The sequence below is a fragment of the Anoplopoma fimbria genome, chromosome 6 (assembly GCF_027596085.1).
Source record: "Anoplopoma fimbria isolate UVic2021 breed Golden Eagle Sablefish chromosome 6, Afim_UVic_2022, whole genome shotgun sequence".
NCBI lineage: Eukaryota > Metazoa > Chordata > Actinopteri > Perciformes > Anoplopomatidae > Anoplopoma > Anoplopoma fimbria.
The window spans coordinates 9,724,833-9,746,707 of record NC_072454.1 but is presented as its reverse complement, the minus strand read 5'-3'; the positions used below and the strand labels follow the sequence as shown (position 1 = coordinate 9,746,707).

Sequence of the window (21,875 nt, the reverse complement as noted above, 5' to 3'; positions counted from 1 at the left end):
GTTAGCGTGAATTAAGGACATCAACAAAATGTCTCAACTAACTACACATTTTCTTGCTGCTTTCTCCTCCTGACTCCCTCCATGTGTTTGTGTAATGGTCTTACAAAACCTTCCTCGCAGCGTGTTAGTGTAGATTCCGGTTCAGAGGAAGAACAGACTGTAACCACCAGAATCTTCAGACGCCGTCTCATTTTAAAGGTACCCCGAACCCCGGAGCAGAGGCTGAGCTGAGCTTTGGTTTGGTTTGGTTTAGACCGCTCAGCCTGGTGTGCATTCTAGTGGTGTGGCTTGGTGTACTGATAGTTTATAGATGATGGGATAGTCATGTTTGTGTACATGACTATTCAACCCGTCACAGCTGAAGGGGTTTAGATTGGCTGGTTGAAAACTAACGTAGTGTTCAGCCTCTTTCTGACATGGACGTTCTCTCTTGAGGTAATGTTTCGGTGTGGTGATGGTTAAAGGATTTTTCACGTTCCAATCGGCCATTTATGAGCTTTTATTCATGTGCTAACCACAAACGCTTGCAGGGAGAACAAGCAAAGAATATCCCAGGCGAGTCTGTGACCGAGGAACACTATATGGACCACGACGGTAACCTCGTCAGTAGAAAAGTAACGTATAACTTATATAACTAATCCATTTCTCATTCAGCTCTGAGAAGAAACTATCACAGGGAGGAGTTTGTTTTTATGAAAGCAGACTCAATCAGATCTTTTCTCCCTTTGTTGACATCCTTCTTGCACGCCAGGTAATCAGGAAGGTTATTCGGCGGGTTTCTACTCCCACACCAGAAAACCAAGGAGGTGACAGGTGGCACCGAGACCTTCATCACAGCACCCCTCTGCCGGAAGACGGGTCAGAGGTTGGCATGAAGAAAACCGTTTACCTGTGTTACTGGGTTCAAGGTTTAATCTGGTTGGGATAGCTGGATCAGGAGTTGGGAGAACATAACTGGTGGAAGGTTAACAGATAATACAAAAGTTAGACTTAAAGCTGCAAAGGGCAAGACTAAATGATAAAAAAAACACTATTTTAACAGCCTAAACCACACACTTAGGGTTGTAATAGTGAAGAAAAATTGCTTATAGCTACACCGAAGTGCTGGAACAAGCAGATACGGAATAAATATTGTAATGCATGTGAATAAATACTTTTCCTAACTTTAAAGCTTTAAAGAGGGCCGTAAGAGGGGAAATCGGGGTTAAAGAGGTTGAGAAAGAAATACTGCCTCTAAAGAAGCACACTTTGTTAATACCACATGTGATTTTCAGGCACTGTATTTTAACATCTTGCTGCTGTTTGAGTGCAGCTTTAAGTCAAACAAAGAAGTCAAAAACAGGACCAGTTAGAGTTGATCATGTTTTCCTCTTGGTGAAATATTGAATTAACACTGGATTAACTGGTCTGGGATAACTCTCATCATGATCTGTCTTCTGGGCAAAACCAGAAATAAACGTAAAGGCAGCCATTTGAAGTGCATTCTCGCATGTTGTGTTTTGACACTGTGTGGTGTCTATTGTGTTTGCGTAACAAAGGCGATGCTGACTCGGCTCCTGACTGTGTGGTTTTAATGTTCTTTTAGTGAGTGTTTAACCGATTAGTCAACAACATGACTAATGAGTGCCGTGACTCTGCTGTGAAGATACAATCTGCCTCTTCTGTTTCTAACTCTTTCCATATTAATATAACCTCTCTTCCTCCAGATCTGGTTGCTGTGTGGTTTGGGTCCTAATAATATTCCTAACAATTCAGCTACTACTAACATGTGCAAGTTTCTGATTGCTTTTCCTACAGTGTGTGGAGTTTTGCTTTCTCCTTTGTCTCAGTTTGGTGTTCCAGGTTTGTGTGTTGGGTTGTTTTCCTCCTATCTAAAGATAAGAATACAACGTCTCAACTACATTTCTGTGTGTGTTTGTGTTTTCTAGCAAGGAGAAGGGTCGAGGAATAGCAGGAGAAAGGATGACAGAAGATCAGGGGATAAAAAGCTCCACTCATAGGGATGGTTGTGCTCTACCAGGTACAGTGCTGTAACACTATAAGCATAATATGTGTGTATAGTATGAATCAATCTGTGTGCAGTTTGTATCTGTACATTATTCTTTACGTTGGATTCTTTTTCCATATGATCATTCATGCCTGCTCCAATTTTGGGCGATTTCCCAAGTTCTCTTCTTTAAAACATTCAGCACTATTATACTCTGGTACTATTTAGTTGTACTCTATTCAAACTCTACTCACTTCGGTGCACACTCACTCTGTAAACTCCCCTTGAAATGAATGATTCAACATTATGGAAATTATGCTTATTGGCTTTTTTTTTCTTCTTGCTTGAATCTCTCCAAATTTCAGAAATACGCCTACCGTCACTGCTTATTGCCTCTCGTACACAAACAGTAATGTTAAAGCATTTGTGGTTTAAGGGGGAGTTACGTGCTGCAACTGTTTCTTGATTAACAACACCTGTGCGCAGTCACTTCCAGGAGACATGACGTCACACAAAGTGAGGTTGCCAAGCAACCACTGAATATGCTGCACAGAAGTGCCGGAAAGTTGGATACACTGTTGTTGGTCTAAACATTCTTACAGCACGAAACGTCACCTAAAACTGAGAAAAAGTCATTTTCACCTTTATGTGTGTACTAACTATGGATTAATAATAAGAGCTGGATACAGAGCCGCCGCTCAGCCACCCTTCTAATTTTACCCAGTGGCCACTCGCAGTATTGCACAAAAGTGTTTTCCCCATAGACAGCTGCAGGAATGAGTCCTAAAACCCAGAAATGAGTTAACATGTTGCACTTCAGGTTCCTGTGTTTCAAAGTCAATACATTTTTTGAATGGACTTTTGTTTAGATGCATGAAATAAGGTCTGTGGTAAACACTAGTTTAAGATTATTTTAACGTCTTGTTCTACGATATAGTGAATTTTCAAGCTTTTTACGTGTCTTAAAAAGCCTGTTGCTTTTTTTTGTGCATTTAACCTGGTGGTTAAATGAGACTGCAAAACATGTCATCAAGCCGACTAGGCCACCTTTACAGCATCGTGGTGTTTATACTCATGCAACCTTGGTGTAGTTACTTCATGCTTCAAAAATCATAATAGTGGTGTTCATTTGTGCAGCTTATCTTGCCGAACACAACATGCTAATTTTAGGGGCAGGCCTACAAAATGACATCATCCTTTCAGAACGCTATTGTAAAAGAGACGTCTGTAAAACTGTTGACAGGACACTTCGAACTGCAAACAAGGTCAATTAAGACATTTTTTTTGTTATATAATATTTTATCCATGGAGGTTTAATATTTGTTGAGAAAAGCATTTTAAATTCTGTGACGTCCTTAAATTGTAACAGAGCAGCAGTTTCCCAGGTGGGGCCTGGCAGGATAAACACTACTGAGCATATTCAGTGGACCGCAAACCTGGAAGATAGGAAACTTTTATGGAGTATGCTCCAGGCACTCATTGGACTGAATATGTTCTATCTTGAGGTCCGGTATCCAGTTCTTATAATATGTCCATGGTATTAACCAAACAAGATACATTGCGTTAATGAGCAAGCTGTAGAGGTGCTGGTAGTTGTATTTTCTATCTTTGGACAGAGCCAAGCTAGCTGATTCATTGTTCCTCGCTAATCTCCTCCTGGCACCAGCTCTGTACCTGATCACAGACATGAGAGTGATATTGATCTCAAGAAAGCAAAACGTCAAACCATCCCTTTAATTTACTGTTCCCTAGATAGTGGTTCTGTCTCACTGTCAGACAGAGTCAAAAGGAAAAAAGGCTGACTGATGTCTGAGCTTGGTTATCCCCTGGCAACGTTTCTGCCCTCTGTGTTCACTGAGTGTGTGTGAACAGGGAACAGGGAACAGGGCTGACGGGCGGTACACACCTCAGCATTATATTACCCCACTGATACCCTCCATGCCTGTTTTTGTCCACTAAATCCCCCAACTCACAACCTCATTGTAGCATCCAAAAAGAGTTTGTTATCCCACTGGCCAGACTGTTAATCCCTTCTGCTGTTCACCCGTGCGTTGTGTTTGCGGTGAATCATTCCATCTGTACAAAACTGACTCAGAAATAATGTGGCACTATTGTGAAGCCTGGAAAAAGAGTTTCTATGGTAACAGAGATCACTATAACAACCCACGGACCATCAGGTCTTGTTAACATGTTGACAATTTGTCATTCAAAGGAGTGAAAGATCGTGACAGTTTTTGTGCTTTCACAAAAAAATGAGAGAAAGGTTTCACCCTTTGAATGGAATTTAATATGTATATAAAGATACTATTTAATTTAAAAATAATGTAGAATGGTAGATATAAGGAAATATGGGGCATTCAATATTACTCCTGTTAATTGTAATCTATAAACTAATTACATTAAATGTGCTTCAATAAGTGATGTACTGTTTTGTGTGTTACAGATGTTCAGGAACAAAGTTAGATGTTTCTTGGGAACAAGTGTTCAGAGTGCTGGAGAGCTCCAGTGTGACGACTTCAGGGTCCAGTCTGCGACTATCTGCTTCAAACAAACGGTTTTCACGTGAGAGGAGTTGACCCTTCCGACTTACGCATGAGCATGAAAAACTCACTTCCTGTCAACGAAAGGACCGGGAGGTTCTGGCCTTCTGACTGTGTCGGACCCGCGGACAATGATTCTGCTTCCTGCTTTGTGTGAAACGATACGTGCCATCGGTCCACCGGTGTTGTGAGAGCTTTGGTTTGAGGAGCATCATTTGTTGTGACAACGATAAAAGACTCCATTACCGACAAACACACACAGGGTGTAAGTGTGACCAAAGATGGCACAAGAGCTCAATCCACATGGTGGGTGGAAAGAATGAAGTACGACACAATAACACAAAAAAAATCTAATGGAACACTTCTGATCCAACTTCAACACTCGCCTTATAGTTTTTTCTTGAGACCATTGTTGTCAGGATGTAAATTGTTTTGGGATTATTTTTTTCTTCCTTTTTAAAACTTATACTAACACAAAAGCTGTTTTCTGTATATAAAATTACAATGTGTAAAATTCTTAATAAAGCGTAAACTAGTGGTTGAGAACGCACTGAGGAGAGTAACCTTTTCAAGTGCTTTCAAAACTTATTGAAACGGTTCCACTTTTAAAGATTTGAGTGTAACTTCACAGGTTCTTGTATAATTAACTATTAGAGCAGGTATAATGTTTGTACATGAAACAAAAAAAAAACTGATTTGATTTTAACAGAGGAAATTTCCAGAAAAATCAAATTTCAGTAAATTCCCAAAGTGGGAATGGATGTAATCCTACAAACTGCAGCCTTTCAGAGTACTCATATTTCCATGCATGCTGTTCACATTATTTTAAGTACAACTTTTACAAGTTTGCAAACACTGTATTCAAATGACAAATAAACCCCTTTATCTGTGTGCACATATAGCCCTAACATTGGTCACCGATTTTATACTTTGAATTTGAAAAACAATACCATTAAAACATTTATCATGTTGGGACGAGGATGAAAAAGAGTTGAATAGCTTGTTGGGGGTGTGATGTCTTGTCTGTCTATGTAAAACCGGAGGGCGGCTTCTGCTACAAGAACGAAATAATCTGAATGTACTGCTAGTAGGCTGGCTCGCTGTAAAATTATAACTGTATTGTGCGTATTGGCTATAAGGTGTAGGAGTCTCTGTACACTGTTAGAATGTTTGTAATCATTTTAGCAGTGTGTCGATTTGGTTTTCTAACGGCTGCTGTGGCATTAAAGGAAAACTGGGGCATTTCATTTTGGATTTCTTTTTTTTTTGGTGAAGTATTTCCTTAATTTAAAAACCTACTCACATTAGGGGCACATAAAGACATTATTTGATTGTAGCTCTGAATAGCATATTGTATGACAAAAACACTGGATGGTCAAAAACAATTATTTAAGCATTAAATAAATTGTGTTAAACTCTGAAACCGTGTGATCTTTCTAGGCTTGAGAGTCTGTATATGCAGTGTCGAAATTTTTTTAGTTAACATTACATTAGGGAATTATCTTTGTATTGGTTTTTCATTAGATGCCCATGTAGTTCAAGTGTGGTGTTCTACTGGTGCGATGGCTCAGTATGTCTATGCTGTGGACATGAAAACTATGTGACTTTTATTTTGGGGAGGGGGGGTGGGGGGGATTGTAAAGGAAGTCAGGTAGGGTGCTGTACCACATCCCCTAATACTACTGTGTCAATCGGGGTAGAAGATCCTTTGATATGGTTGAACTGTCAATTTTGTTTGATATGTGTTTTCACCTGAGCAGATTTTTTGATGTACAATTCTTACTAACAGAGTGAAGCCATTGAAATGTAACTATTCTAGCACTTTGGTTATTCAAGGTCTTTTAGAGGCTATAGCAGCAACGATGCCACCACAAATGTTTCAGACGTCTTTAAAAAAAAAATCAACCTAAAAATGAAAAAAAATAAAAATGCATTGATTTCGCAATACAATTGTTTCTTGACTTGTCTTTGTGTCCTTGAACATTTTTTTTTATTATGTAACCAATGTCATCCAGAATTGAGTGCTGCCTCCAGTCCCCACCAGAGTGTCCTTGAGCAAAAAATCTCCAGGGCTGCTTGTTTCTATGTTTGGACCGCCTTGTGGGGGACAGGAAACAAGAGTGCCCCATGAGGATATATTGCTAAATTATATTGAATAAGTGATAAATGGACTGCATTTACAAAGCCTGAGCACACTTTGTCATGTCGACGGGAGGAGCTGGGGATTGAACCACCAACCCTGATTAGAGGATAATCCCTCTAACTCCTGAGCCACAGCCGCCCCACAACAAATTAAAAAAAACATTATTTCAAAGCAGTCTTGCCTCTCACATGTCTGATTTATTCTATTCATATCCCACTTTAAATTGATTTCTTATGCAGATGATGACTAATTTGTTGTTACTATTGTACTAGTTACTAAGAAAATATTTGTTCAAGTGGTACTGTCCAGTGGATCATTGTAGTCTGTTCTTAGTGGTGGAACATAGCAGAGAAATGCTCTTCAACCTACTTATTATTTATTATACAGTACCTGTCAAAAGTTTGGACACCTTCTCATTCAATGGTTTTTCTTTCTACATTGTAGATTAATATTGAAGACATCCAAACTATGAAGGAACACATATGGAATTATGTGGTAAACAAACACATGCTCAACAAACCAGAATATGTTTTATATTTTAGATTCTTCAAAGTAGTTGAATGAGAAGGTGTGTCCAAACTTTTGACTGGTACTGTACATTGCAAATATTCCAACAGCAAGATCAGCCCTCTTGTGGTGCTTTGAATAAAGATTACATTACATTACAGTCATTTAGCAGACGCTTTTATCCAAAGCGACTTACAATAAGTGTATTCAACATAGGTATTCACCAGTACAGTACCAGTCAAAAGTTTGGACATCCAAACTATGAAGGAACACATATGGAATTATGTGGTAAACAAACAAATGCTCAACAAACCAGAATATGTTTTATATTTTAAGATTCTTCAAAGTAGTTGAATGAGAAGGTGTGTCCAAACGTTTGACTGGTACTGTACTGGTGAATACCTATAGTTTGGATGTCTTCAATATTAATCTACAATGTAGAAAAAAATAAAGATAAAAATAAAGAAAAACCATTGAATGAGAAGGTGTGTCCAAACTTTTGACTGGTACTGTAGGTATTCAAGAGAACTACTAGTCACCAGAAGTCATAAGTGCATCTCCTTTCTTAAACAAGCATCTAAGAGCATAAACCAGAGCAAAAGTACAGTGCAGAAACAAACTAATAGGAATACAATAAGTGCAACAAACTAATATGAATACAATAAGTGCTAAGTGGAAGGCTCAGGGTAGTACTAAGATACAGTACCAGTCAAAAGTTTGGACACACCTTCTCATTCAATGTTTTTTTTTTTTTTTTTTTTTTTCCTACATTGTAGATTAATATTGAAGACATCCAAACTATGAAGGAACACATATGGAATTATGTGGTAAACAAACAAATGCTCAACAAACCAGAATATGTTTTATATTTTAGATTCTCCAAACTTTTGACTGGTACTGTACTGGTGAATACCTATAGTTTAGTAATTAATCTACAATGTAGAAAAAAATAAAAATAAAAATAAAGAAAACCATTGAATGAGAAGGTGTGTCCAAACTTTTGACTGGTACTGTAAATGCATTTAGGACTTGCCACAGTTTAAATAAAACCATTTAAATAAAACTCTCAAGCACACACTCACACAAAGAGAAAGAGAAAGAGAAACACTAATCTATGAAGGCTCCAGGTTCAGGATGCACTGTGCGGTACTGGAGACACCCTGCTGGTGGCGCGAGCAAGGTCACACGGTGAGCGCGCCGCTCCTCAAACCCTGCCGCAGCCGCCTCGCGCCGCACTCCGCACACTGTCGCACAGCCATGGCGGACAGCGCGAGCGAGAGCGACACCGACGGAGCGGGCAGCAGCTCCGCCACCCCGATGTCGTCCTCCTCCGCCTCCAACTCGGGCAAACCGAGCATCGTCATCTCGCAGTTTCGTCTGGAGGAGCTGACGAACCGGCTGGCCTCCCTGCAGCAGGAGAATAAAGTTCTTAAAATCGAGCTGGAGACGTTCAAACTCAAGTGCAAAGCGCTGCAGGAGGAGAACAGGGACCTCCGCAAAGCTAGCGTCACCATTGTGAGTAGCAGTGCTAACCAGCTAGCCGCATTGCTATCCTCTTATTATGCTACATGTGTCAGCAAGTGTCGCTAACACTCGTGTAGTTAATGTGTGCACCTTTTTAAAAACGATGGGAGTGTTGGTGTGTGCATATTTCATCACAACACTGTGGTGTTTTGCTAGCTCTGGCTAACGCAAGCTAATGCTAGTTTGGCATGTTGCTACGTTAGCTGAGGAGCTAATGTGTGCTAGCTAGGTGAGCTTTGTTTTGAGACATTGCCCCCACCCCCCTAAAAAATAATGAGGAGGTGGTGGTGGTGGGGGTGAATGAATAGCCCAGCAACAGCGTGGACATCTGCGTCACGTCTCCATGCTTCATTAAAATGTGTAACCGATCTGTTAGATGGGAAGTATGTAGGCCAAACTTAGCGAGCTAGCTCCATGCCAGGCTCGTGTGTGTGTGTGTGTGTGTGTGTGTGTGTTTGTGTGTCCCTATTGTGCTCCTCATTGTTTTTTTTGGAACAACTAGAGAGATTCAACCAGCTTGCAAAAAAAACAGAATTCAGCCAGTGAAGAACGTGGATGGAGAATGTGAGACTGGTACCAGCAAGGACAGGCATCTCCTCACACTGTAATGGTAGCTGTCCTACTCGTTTCCTCAGTTGCCCCCTGTTTCACTCTCCTCCCCCCCCTCCTCAGTGTAAGCACTGCAACACCCGTTGAGTCATTAGGGAAAAATTCAGCTTCCTCTTTGGCTGGGAGACTACACTGCAGTAGATTTTTTTGTTTGATTGGTGCATATGTTTGCAGTACACACCTATAAACACAGTTGGTTGTTGGTTGAATTTAATCAGGATGACATGTGATGAGTCTTACTTCACTGACACTGTCTCTCTCGTTTGTCTTTCTGTCCCGCAGCAAGCCAGAGCGGAGCAGGAGGAAGAGTTTATCAGCAACACCTTGTTCAAGAAGATCCAGGCCCTACAGAAGGAGAAGGAGACTTTGGCGGTCAACTATGAGAAGGAGGAAGAATTTCTCACCAATGAACTGTCAAGGAAACTCATGCATGTGAGTGACCGGGGGGGGGATGGGAAAATACCTATTTCAACAACACTGGTTGGAGTTGAGGAAGAATACCTTAACTTTACCCTGGTTTATGGCTTATCATACAAGTACCACTGTGGTACAGAGAAACACGGATAATGCAAATTATTTAAAGTTTTTGGCTCTAGTGTTGTTGTCGTGTGCAGCTTGAGCTTGCAGGGTGGGTGTCTATGCTCGCAACCCCAAGTATGATTGCACAGCATCTATTGCATTATGATCAACTGTATTGGTACTTGCCTGAAGCCTGGAAAGGCTCAAGATGACTTCATCGTGGCTGCTAGCGACTCTAAATTACTCTCAAATTACTCTCCTCCCTTCTGCTGGTTATTTCGTTGTCTGTTTTCCACATCTTATTTTTCCCAACTGCAGAGCGCACAGCACGTACACACATGCCCTCACACTTTCACTGGCCAGCTGTAGGCTGACTAATGGTTTGTTGATGTGCAAAGAAGTGGGAGTCTGGAAGGGATATATGCAAATGCCTCAGCAGCCCCTGTTTAAGGTCATGCAGATGGACTTGTTTGGGCTTTTATCTTTCCTTCTCACTCACCATGAAACGGATCTGTGTCTGTCTCTGTCTGTAGACTTGTTGCTGACAAATGGCCCATAGTGATTGTTTGTATACGTGTATATTCTGTACATGTATACTAAAACATTATATTCTTGTGATGATGGGGAAGTTGGCGCAAATGTGGTCCTTTTTTTATTTTACAGGGTGTGTAAATGCTCATGTGCAGAAGCACTTTTGTAAACATTTTTTTCTGACTTGGTGTTCCCCACCATTACTTTTTATGATGGACTTTTTTACTTTAGTCCTCTGAACTAAAGTAGCCAAATACATAGATAGGTAGATACAAGTGCATCAGCAGGTATTTGGATAATGTTCCCCTTTCAGCACAGTTTATGAGCTATACACTGTCAATTTGATTTACTGCATCCCCCTTTCTTAAATCTTCTAATGTGCCAATATGGATTTGTCTATTTAGATTTGCTATTATATACAGTATGCAGACTTGAGCACATATCCACTGTCCATGTATTACTTACAAACATCCTCTGCATGAAGGAGAGAAGAACCAAAGTGGAATAGAATTTCTCTGCAAGGTTTCCGTAGGGTGAACCTAAAACACTCAGGCATAGTTGCCACTCACCACACAGTACAGTGGGGTGGAAGCCTGTTATAGCTGGCAGTTGTTTTGGCTGAAGAGAGACAGATTATCAAAACAATACCTTAAATTGTTACTGTGTTAATTGGAAGAAAAACGACTGCACTGGGTGTGGCAAAACTTAGTGGCTTGCTCTTTCAGCCAAGACACTGCAGAGCACTCAACTCTGTATTAATGCAGTCGTTAAAACAAAGTGGCTCGCTTTGAGGTGCTGTAGTTGTTTCTCTTAGTAGCATTATGGAAATGTTTATTTTTCCCTCTCCAGTCTTTTCCTATGAATGGATTTACATCCTATTCCCTGTAATGAGTAATCGCTTATATAATTCATCGCTCAGCCATTCCATTTTGAATCGGTGCTGAGCCGCACCCTGTCTTTGTATTGGTGAGCTGCCAAAGGTGGTTACTTTCTTTTGCCAAATCATTATTTTATGCTGTTGACTCCTCTGCAAAGTTTCACCATGAGTCTGGTAGAATTGTAACATTGGCTTCCTGTTTTGTTAAACTCTGAATGTGTAAGCTAAATGTGATGACCTGACACCAGTGTGTTTGTTCACTGTGGTCAGTGAATAGTTTTTATGTGACTCACCATGAGCCTCTTCTTGTACTCGTTCCCCTCTCCCTTCTTTCTCATCTCTCTCGTTTCATCCACCTCCTCCTCTGTTCCTCTGTCCATCCGCTGTCCTCTCTCTTTTTTCCATCCTAGCTCCAGCATGAGAAGGCAGAGTTGGAGCAGCACCTGGAGCAGGAGCAGGAGTTCCAGGTTAACAAGCTCATGAAAAAGATAAAGAAAATGGAGAACGAAACCATCTCCAAGCAGCTAACCCTGGAACAGGTATGCTAATTGTGCCAGAGCCAGAAAGTTTCAGCCTATCCCTGAACTTGTCTGTACAGTTGTGGTATTGTGAGATGCCAAACTTTCCCCATTATTAATTCTTCCCACTGAACATTAGCTGGAAAGAACAGTTTGGTCTGTGGCCGAGTCAAACCTGTGTGTGCTGAAGCCAATCCATGTTTTTCCATGTTCTGATGAGAGGATTTTTCTGGAGCTTTGCATTAAATCATTCGTTGTTGCAGCTTACTTATGAATGTTAATGTCAGAGTGATGCTTAATGCCAATCTGCATTTAGCACAGACAGATGAGTTAAATTAATGTTTGCCAAAAATGTCACTTAACCTCCCAACAGAACACAAATAGCTTTAGGGTAATTTTAGGGCATTTAAGTCATCTTTGCATTACAGTGAATTTGTGTGCTTATTCTTTTCAACGTCAAGGTTTTTCTACCTCTGAACGTCATGCTCCATTCTTCCTTTTATTCTCCAGTTGAGGCGGGAGAAGATCGATCTTGAGAACACATTAGAGCAGGAACAAGAAGCGCTGGTCAACAGACTGTGGAAACGGATGGACAAACTGGAGGCTGAGAAAAGGTGAGGAATGATCATATTATATGTCCACCACGATGGACATTTGAAAGTCTGCCAGGATTCAAAGATTGTTTTAACCAACTTCTTGTGGTTTAATAATTGGATCATCTATTGATCAAATAATTTATAAACTTGGACATAGTTTCAGCACTAGTTATAAGTTTAAAACCTGATGGGTTGGCTTTGACATATACGTGTAACACTACTTATATTACACTTTAATTACTGAACCTTTTAAATCTGCCATCCTTTTTAACAGGTTTCGATACAGGGATTGGTGTGTATTGCTTATTTGTGTGCTTTGATATTTTTGTAAACGTAATATAAAATGTAGCAGTTTTTTGTCCATTTTTTGTCTGACAGAGGCACACACATTCACAGGCAACCAAAAGGCCTCCTGTCACCAAAAACAAAGTGTCTCATTTTCACTTATGAAACAACATCATATTACCAATGATCGACTACCAGTAGGCTGAATAATTACCGTCTGAAGGGCCTGATATGTATTTTTGTCAGTCAATTCAAATCAGAGCCATTTTCAATCTGAGGAGGCATCAAATGAGGAAAGGTTGAAAAGATTTTTCATTTTTGAGAATCAAGTAAATTTGTCTTAAATTCAGCCAATAGGCTTTCGTCCAGTTTTACGTAAAAGCCAGGGGATCTCAAATAGAAAAGCTTGTCATCATGCCCATCATTTCTGTTGATGAATTTTAACAACAGTGTTTTTTATTTTATTTTCCGAACTAGAATCCTCCAAGAGAAGTTGGACCAGCCCGTTTCAGCTCCTCCCTCCCCAAGAGACGTTTCCATGGAGATAGACTCGCCAGAGAACATGATGCGGCATATCCGTTTCCTGAAGAATGAGGTGGAGAGGCTTAAGAAAAGCTTGCGCACCACCGAGCTGCAACGTAAGTGGCCTCTCAGTTTGACGTGATGTAAGGGAGTGTAGACTCTGAAGGGGCAGATGTCGTCGAGTGTTGATTAAGGATGTGATTAGTAAAACGGATCCTCTGATGAGCTACAGTATGAGGGACAAATGCACCCTTCTCCCAGGCGTGGGTTGGTTTCCAAAGACCAGAAAGAACTGGATACTTCCTGGCGTTGTCTGACATGCTTTACATCTTTGTTACCTACTTGTTATTCAACGGTCACATTACACCTGGTGATACTTAGAGTATACGAAGAAGTGGAAATGCACAGTGATCACCAACAAGCATCTAAGAAAGTAAATGTTAGTCACAAACTACCATTTCCCCCGTTTCTTACTCTAAAAGCCCATCTATTGAATATACAGCATGAGGACTGGCTGTTACTAACATAGCAAGCTAGACCCCCAGTCCATCTGTACAAACTGGTGCCCTAGAAATCAGAGACACTGAGAATGTGCCTCACCAGATCTAGTGTATACTATAATACATAAATACTACATGGAAATGCAAGCAGGTACCATTTAAGAAGTATCCTTGGTGCATTCAAGGACGCCTCTGAGGACTGTTGCAAAATGTTATCTTGTAGGTACATTCAAGAGCACTTCAACATCCGAAGACTTAAATATGAGCTACCTTTTTTTAAAGGCATGAAAAGACCGTATTTGTAATATCTTTGTGGTGACATGTACTTTATGGCATGTGTTTTTTTTTTTATATATATATATATCTGGCAGTGTAGCCAGTTAATAAAATGTTATTTGGGAATAGACTCAACCCTACAATACTAAGTTGTTTGGAAAACTATTGCACCATGAAGGAGTTTTCAAAACAGTCACAACTGTATTTTATCTTGCTGATAAGATACTTGACCATAAAGACCAGCAAATGTTCATTGTGGTTGATAGCCAATCTTTTTAGATGATTTAGCACTCTTCAAGTAGATTTCATACCTTCTTATAATAGAAAAGAAACTCTCTTGAAGTTATGAAATCAATCTAAAAATATAGATGTTATTCAGATTAAAGCTTTGTTGTTATGTGAGGTGATAACAACCTTCTGTGGGGTGATAAGATAACAAGGCTGCGGGTAAAATTTTGAATGGCAAGAAAATTAGAGCACAAAAACAAAAAAGCATCTCCCGTCTTCTGGTGACATTATGACTTGCTTTATGATTGCAGGGAGCATTAGTGAAACTCCATTGACAAGCTAAGGTTTTGTCAGAAATGTGTCACTTATCAGTCACACCTGCTGTAGAAAACTCCTGCCTTCACTGTAATTTTCTTTATGATCAATACATTTAAACTGTTATTGCAGATTGAATTGTTTTTACGAGTTCCACTAAAGCTCATAGGGTGTGGACCAAATAGCAGAAGCATCGTCCAGTACAACAGCAGATCAGCAAAATCAATTTGTCACAGTTAATAAGACTTATTTGTTGTTCAGATAATCAGAAGTGTTGATTCAGCTCAATTATATATTAGAGAAATTACGTAATTATTGAAAATGAGTCTGATCACATGCCTGGGAGTGTCTCATCATTATTCTGTCTATTTTGTCTTTGCCACTAGAGGGCGGTGTCTGTCCAACCTTTGATATATATTCTGAGAAACTGAGTCAACTGCCAGTACTGTTACTGGAAAATATCATGACGTTGTTCGTCTTATCGGAAATTGTAATCTGCATTGACCCACTCACTTTATTTTGTGAGAATACAAACTTGGTTGTCCTTTAAGGTCTTTTGAAGTTTTTTTTTTATATCTGCACAGATTTTAGACAAGGGTCCTTTTCATTTGGGTTATTGTGCAACAATTTTGACATCATTACACATGAATGAAGTTGTCTTTCATGTTGATATACAGACTTTATCTCGACTGATGTCATTTGTTCTGTGTGTTCCCCTCCAGACACAGAGAAGCGAGCCCAGTACATAGAGGAGGAGCGACACATGAGGGAGGAGAACATCCGGCTGCAAAGAAAGCTTCAGAGAGAAATGGAGCGCAGGGAGGCCCTGTGCAGACAACTGTCAGAGAGCGAATCCAGTCTGGAGATGGACGATGAGAGGTAGAGGATCCAGATTATTGAAAAGGTCACAATAACTTAACGCAGGGGAGAAAAATCACATGAGGTGGTTGAGAGAGACTTCTGTTTTGTACATGGCGTGGCTTCTGTATCGAAGAGGCATTTGGCACAATTGGGCATTTGCGAAGTACTCCCACACAGTTTTGATTCAGACCACAACTGCCAAGATTGCTTAAGACACCAATATTGATACAGGAAGACATCAAAATATTTATTGGTAGATTAGTTTCTTTTGCCAGATCTGTGTTTCCTTAATTTAATTGAAGAAGATCAAAACAATCAGGGCGATTTAAGCCAAAGGCTACCTTCTTTCTTATATCAATAACATTTGGACTCTTATGTGTGATCTCTTTTCCTACTGTTGCCTATTACCCTAAAAACTCAGCCACCCAAGTGATACCCAGATGGTTCCCCAGTCCGTTGTGAAACTGAGCAGGGACTACGAGTTTGTTGTGATGGCGTCACAAAAACACTCTTGAGAATAAACAGTCTTGTCATCACTATCTTTTTTTATTGGCTGTTACACTGACTTTATTGCCTGATATGTCAGTGTTCATTTTCTGTTTGTCTGCGATGTTTTATTGTCGTTTGTGCTCCTGCTTTTTTAAGGACCTTGTCATTTTGTAGCTAAAACGTTCTATACTGTATATTATAATACATATAACATTACTACTTGTTTAGGTCCCACACTTAACAGAATCATATTAACAGAGTCATTTCAAAGAAGTTGTATTTGAAAAGACATGCAGAAACCTTTTTAAAGGGTCTTCTTTCATCACTCTCGGCTAAAATATCTCTTCTTTAAGTAGCCACAAAGGAGCTTTTCCCCTTTGCATGCTAAGGGGTTAACATCAATAACTGTCCTCATTGATGTTGCACATCCAAATCTGCTGTATTTTCATAAACTGGTCATGTCATCCTCAGGTACTTCAACGAGATGTCTGCACAGGGCTTGCGAGCAAGGACTGTGTCGAGCCCCATCCCCTACACCCCGTCCCCCAGCTCCAGCCGACCCATATCTCCTGGTAAGTAATCTCAAATGGCAGGAAATCCAGCAGACAACAAGTTATAATGCATCAAAGAGAATTGCCAACACATCAATAAAAAATAATCAATTAATACAACTTGTTTCCTGAAAACAAGCTTTATCTTTGTAACAAAGATTAACAATAAAATCCATCATATCTAGGGACAAATCAGGAACAAACAATCATTGATAAGTTGAGTCTTTTAAAGGTCAGTGAAACAATAAATATGATGTCACTACAGATGGCATTAAAATAACAAACACTTGCCCCCTATTCTCTGTCCAATATGCTCTCTTCCATAATACTGACAGTATCTCCAGTGTTTGTTTCTGTGGAAATCAGGAGGATCATAAAAAGTAATCACGCTTGCATAACAAATGCTTGAGTACTAAATTCATGTTTCTAATTGAGACTCAAGGAAGAAGGTGGTTGTGTTTAACTGGAGTCAGCTGCTGAATTATTGAACACAACACGAAACAACCAAAACAAATCTTTTTAAACAGTTTATCCCAAACAGCTATCATCTATGTAAAGATAGGATGGGTTAATGTCTACCTGAGAATAGAATGAAGACCCTCTGCCAACGTGTGTGTTGTTATCCGAGCTTGATTTGTTGATGATTTGTTGACATAGCCTAGCTAGCCGTGCATGCTTTTAGGTCTCACTGGAAAGCTCACTGGCTGATAACGCCGTGCACACTCGCACTCTCTCTCTCTCCTTCTCTGCCTCGACTGCACACTCGCTAAACTTACACACGCAACCTTTTGTTATTCATAAAAGGAGATGTCTACTTGTGAAACACATTTTAGTTGAAAAAACATCTTAATTTTTTTAAATTCCTCGAGGCCCAGTGGGGAGTCAAGGCCAGGCAGGCTTGCAATACACAAAAAAAACCAGAGCTATTCCAGATCTACGCATGTCACCTCATGTCACCAAAAACCATGTTTGGTGTGATTCAGCGGGATATCAGTTTACAGCCTAAATGTTTGCATAATGATAAACAGAGTGCAGGTGCTAGAGCACTTTTGTTTTTCTTATCTGCAAGCAAGGTACAAATTAAATGTCCCTATCATTCCTGATACCTGGTGTAAAGTTGAGAAATGGCAGTAGGCTACTTCCGTCTCAACAACCAGAGTTTAATTAATTGTTCAAGAATTGGAACAAACGGAACATACAATATGTGCAACTTTCTCTTCCTGTCTGTCTTCCTGTCTGTGTCACAGGTCTCTCATATGGCAGCCACACAGTCGGCTTCACTCCACCAGCTACGCTGTCCAGAGCTGCCATCTCCCACTACAACACCCCCGCCCTGCACGTCCACGGAAGCTCCTCTCATGCCGTAGCTGTAAGTAACATCCACCCACGCCACCTAAACCAGATGTCTAGCAAATGACTGTTTTTCAGGATCTCATTGGTGTTTTTTAATATTTTTTACAAGGATTTGTTGTAGTTGTCTGGAGTTTTGCCAGCCACGGCTCAAACATGTAGTTCAGAAAGTTAAGGAACCCAATAAAAGTTTTATTTACTACAGTTATAAATGTGAAACTACGGGTTGGTAATCGACAAAAATCATTTAACATTAAACAAATGTAATCTTTGTACTACATTTACAGCGTGAGAGGTGAGTGATATGAGTGGGACTTCTGATTGGCCCTTTTTACATTTATTAATAAGCAATAACAAAAAGGTTACCACCCCTAAACTGTTCACCTATTATGGGTGTGAACATTTTCAGATCTTAAACGGGATTGGCCATCACACAGATATTGTTGCTGAGTCATACAAAATAGCCCGCTCTTAGATTGATCCAAGGAGAACACATCATAGCTCCATAAATGTACAAAGGTCCAGTCGGCTGTGCGTTTTCAATAATAAAACAGCGATAACTGAATCAACACGCCTCATCCGAGTCACACATAGTTCCTTATGAAGTGATCTTTAATATTTTATTACGGTTTTATACCAGGGTTATTGTTCCATACAACCTTTGTTCCTAGTCTACCAATGTGTTTTTCAGTTATGACTGACCTACATCAACTGTCTGTTTAATATATCATTCATGTTTTGGCTTGTCTTGGTTTAGATGGTTTTAAGAAAGACTGCCAACTAATAATCTTATGATGAGTCATTCGGTTTCAAGATGATTTCTCGAAGTTCCCACGGATCCTGGAAAACCGTGAAAACAGTTGACTGATTTTCCAACACATGGAAATGAGAGAAAAAGTAAAAATGGCCGAGAAAAATCTAGCGGCCCCTACTGGCCAGTGCCCAGTTATAAAGAGATGTAAAACGTGTATTGAGAAATTGTGAGTCACCGAAGCCACCAGAGGTCCTTAAGCATGCAGCCATAACTGGCCACCCAAAATATAATGCAGGTTGCTGAAGCAAAATGCAGGATTAGCTGTGGACGGACACAGAGGTGCACACACGCCACTGATCGCGTGATCCTCCTGGAGGAGATGTAGGAACTCAGCATCCTTATTCGCTTTACAGAAGTTCTTTTAGAAACCTCGAACCAAACTCCCCGGTGGTAGCAGCATTAAAAAGGTTCAAAACACGATGGTATATGATTGTATAGGCAGAAGAATTTATTGAATAATTCTGTTTTATGCTTTAATTCCTTTCATTGCAGCCAATTACTTCCACACTTAAACCCTGCTTTCCACTGTTCTGCTGTATTACCCCATCTCTTGTGTTCTCCCTCTGTGGTATTTTACATCCATTAATTTCTCTTGATCTGTGTGGATGGTACAGACCACATCTCTCCCATCACCACTCAGCCCACCCAGGAGTTAAACAAGAAAATAACTTCATCTGGGAGATCAGAATCTCAGACAGATTAATTTTCTCTAAAGCCTCTTTTTTTTTTTTTTTTCTTGTCCTTTTCCAGTCCTCTGACTGGAATTGCATCTATCAGGTCATAACCGATAGCTCAGTATGGAAACCATGACTGAGACAAGCAGCCTTGCCACTCACAATCTTATTTTCCTTTCTGAGTTTGTAACCATGGAAACACTATTGAACAAAAATAACTGCTACAACTTCTCTTTCTTACACACAGTCTAAAACTAAATGAAAAACGTTATGCTCAAAATATATTTTACCATTGTTTTTGGACTGACATTCTCAAAACAACCTGTTTTAATTATTATTGACTATATTACTCTAAATAGCATTCATGTTATGACATTTCTTTTGTAGTTTTTTATGAGGCACTGGTGTTAGTATTACTTCTTAATCAAACTCTGGCACATTTCCTCCGGGGTTAATAAAGTTCCATCTTATCTTCAATTCTGCTGTGTAGTTGTGTTATACAATATGAGGCATTTTTATTCATTTATTTTCCCTTTCTCTTTCTCTAAACAGAGGCCCTCTCCACGAAGAAGCACCAGCCCCGACAAATTCAAACGTCCAACGCCCCAAACTCCCTCCCCCCGGGGTTACGCACTTCAGGGGCCCAGCAGGCTCAGCCTCCGTTACCCCCCCCAGCCCAGCCCATGGTCCAGTCCATGTCCTCCCCGGCAGCTATGTCAGGGGCCCAGCACGCCGTTACCCCCCAGCCCAGCCCAGCCCAGTCCATGTCCTCCCAGCCTTAACGCAACACGCCGTCTCTGTCTTTTACGCGTGAGCGCCGCCCACTGAATGCCACGACGCTACCGCAACAGCAGCTTCCATCATTACCAGCTCTGGAAGTCAAGTTTCTTTACTCTCTTTACCAACTCCACAAAAAGAAGCAGCTTCAAAAGTCTTAGAGGGGAAAGAAACAAGACAGCGGCTCAACTCCAGTGAAGCTGGTCGCCTGCCAAATCCACACGTGGCGTCACTTAACTACTCTTAAAAGGAATGGATGGACTGAAAAGTAATCACTTCTGAGATTTGTAGGCCAATTATATGTTCCACATTCTGTCATGTACATGATGTGTTTTTATTTTTTTTCTTTGCCTGGGACTTTAGCTGGTTGAAATTGATGTTGTGGCGCTTCTGAGATAGCACAAACAGCACATAAAGTATGTTTCATGGTGGTGTGTTTTCCGATAGGTTGGATGTTTGGATCAATGGATTGATTAATGTATGGCCAGAGAAATGGATGAACTGATAGATGGATGTGGTTGATTCTTTTCATGCCTATAATATGACACTCGATTGCAGTAATGTACTCCACTCCAGCTCACCCCACCCCCCCTTGCTCTCTGCAACAGTGTCAACAAGTCACCCGACCCCAAGCTTAACGCAGCTTCGACCAGGATAACAAGAGGTGTCATAGAAACCTTGCTTGGACTTTCTCCATTATAGGGCATTGATCAAACCGAGCTTGTGCCACAGTTATTTAGTTTCTGAAAGCATATAAGGCTCTGCTGCTCTTCAATTATAATGAAAAGGAAAAAAAAGCATCCAGAAGGATGGACACTGGTACATAAACCACAGATAACATAAACCACAGATAAATGTCGCCTTTTGAGGTGTTTAAAAATGTAGTCTGAGGTGTTACAACTTTAGTCATGTACTCGGTCTCTCTGCTCTTCTCTCTCTTTCTCTCTCTCTGGTGTATTTCTGAAAGCTTCTATCATCCTCGTGGATATTCCTCATCAGAAAAAGGAAAAAAAAAAAACATAACGCTCTTTACACTAAATATACATACTGCTAAAACATTCTAAATGAATGGTACTGTTGAACTAAATTTCTATGTATGATTAAAGCTCTTGAGATGACGACCTCTGTTTTTAACTGTCAGTTCTATGGATCACGTTTGTTACTTATTTGTAATTTGAGAATAAGAGTTAAACATTGATAAGCAAGCTGTGTATACTTAAGATTTTATATATTTTCTCTGGCAGGACACTGCAATGTGATGCGCTAACTGAATTTGGCAGATCTTAACGGGTGCACTGATTTTGAATTGGATTGATCTTTTTGTTCTTTAACGAGGTCCCACCAAACTACAAAACACTTGGATGATTTAATGTTTTATTGTCGTCTTACTTCCATAGTTTGTGACCTATAATTACTGAAATAATATTTTGCCATTAACTCTTATTACATAATCTATCCCCTAATTTTCTCATAAGATAAGAGAGATAAGATAATCCTTTATTAGTCCCGCAGCGGGGAAATTTGCTCATAGTGCCGCCATGATGTTGACATTGAGTTAGTTTGGGAATTCTAAAAAGTTACTTATTGCATGACCTTTCATCTATAGCAGCATCTTCAGGTCAACTTTTCTTCTTGTCCAATACTTTAGTTATTGACCGTAACTTGCAAAAATAATGCCATTCCCATCAGTGACGAGCTTAAAGCTGCAGCCAGAGTTTGGGACTGACGAGCATGTTTTTGTGAGTCCCTTGTTCTTTAGTTTTAGTTAACTAAATCTATAAAAATAAACTTAATTCTCAAATGACCAAAATATTTACACATTTTCTTTAAGAGCAAAACAAAACCACCAAATTAAATTAAAATATGAATGTGTAAATTCCAG

At 40.0% G+C, this 21,875-nt stretch overlaps 2 protein-coding genes across 2 annotated transcripts in view; both read left to right on the top strand.

The window, feature by feature from the left end:
• Positions 1-6,138, top strand: part of LOC129092723 (ankyrin-3-like) — a 96,257-nt gene extending 90,119 nt beyond the window's left edge. The window contains exons 49-52 of the mRNA XM_054600741.1: positions 531-614; positions 752-865; positions 1,929-2,020; positions 4,431-6,138. Coding sequence (XP_054456716.1) covers positions 531-614; positions 752-865; positions 1,929-2,000 — 270 coding nt within the window. The 3' untranslated portion in view covers positions 2,001-2,020; positions 4,431-6,138. The remainder of the gene's footprint in view (positions 1-530; positions 615-751; positions 866-1,928; positions 2,021-4,430) is intronic.
• Positions 6,139-8,335: 2,197 nt separating this feature from the next.
• LOC129092722 (coiled-coil domain-containing protein 6-like) lies at positions 8,336-19,998 on the top strand. The gene is given in 10 exon segments (XM_054600740.1): positions 8,336-8,692; positions 9,593-9,742; positions 11,648-11,776; positions 12,266-12,369; positions 13,114-13,274; positions 15,200-15,356; positions 16,299-16,399; positions 17,626-17,747; positions 19,769-19,849; positions 19,852-19,998. Coding segments are annotated over 10 exon segments (1,410 nt in total). The 5' UTR covers positions 8,336-8,434.
• The last annotated feature ends 1,877 nt before the right edge of the window (positions 19,999-21,875 follow it).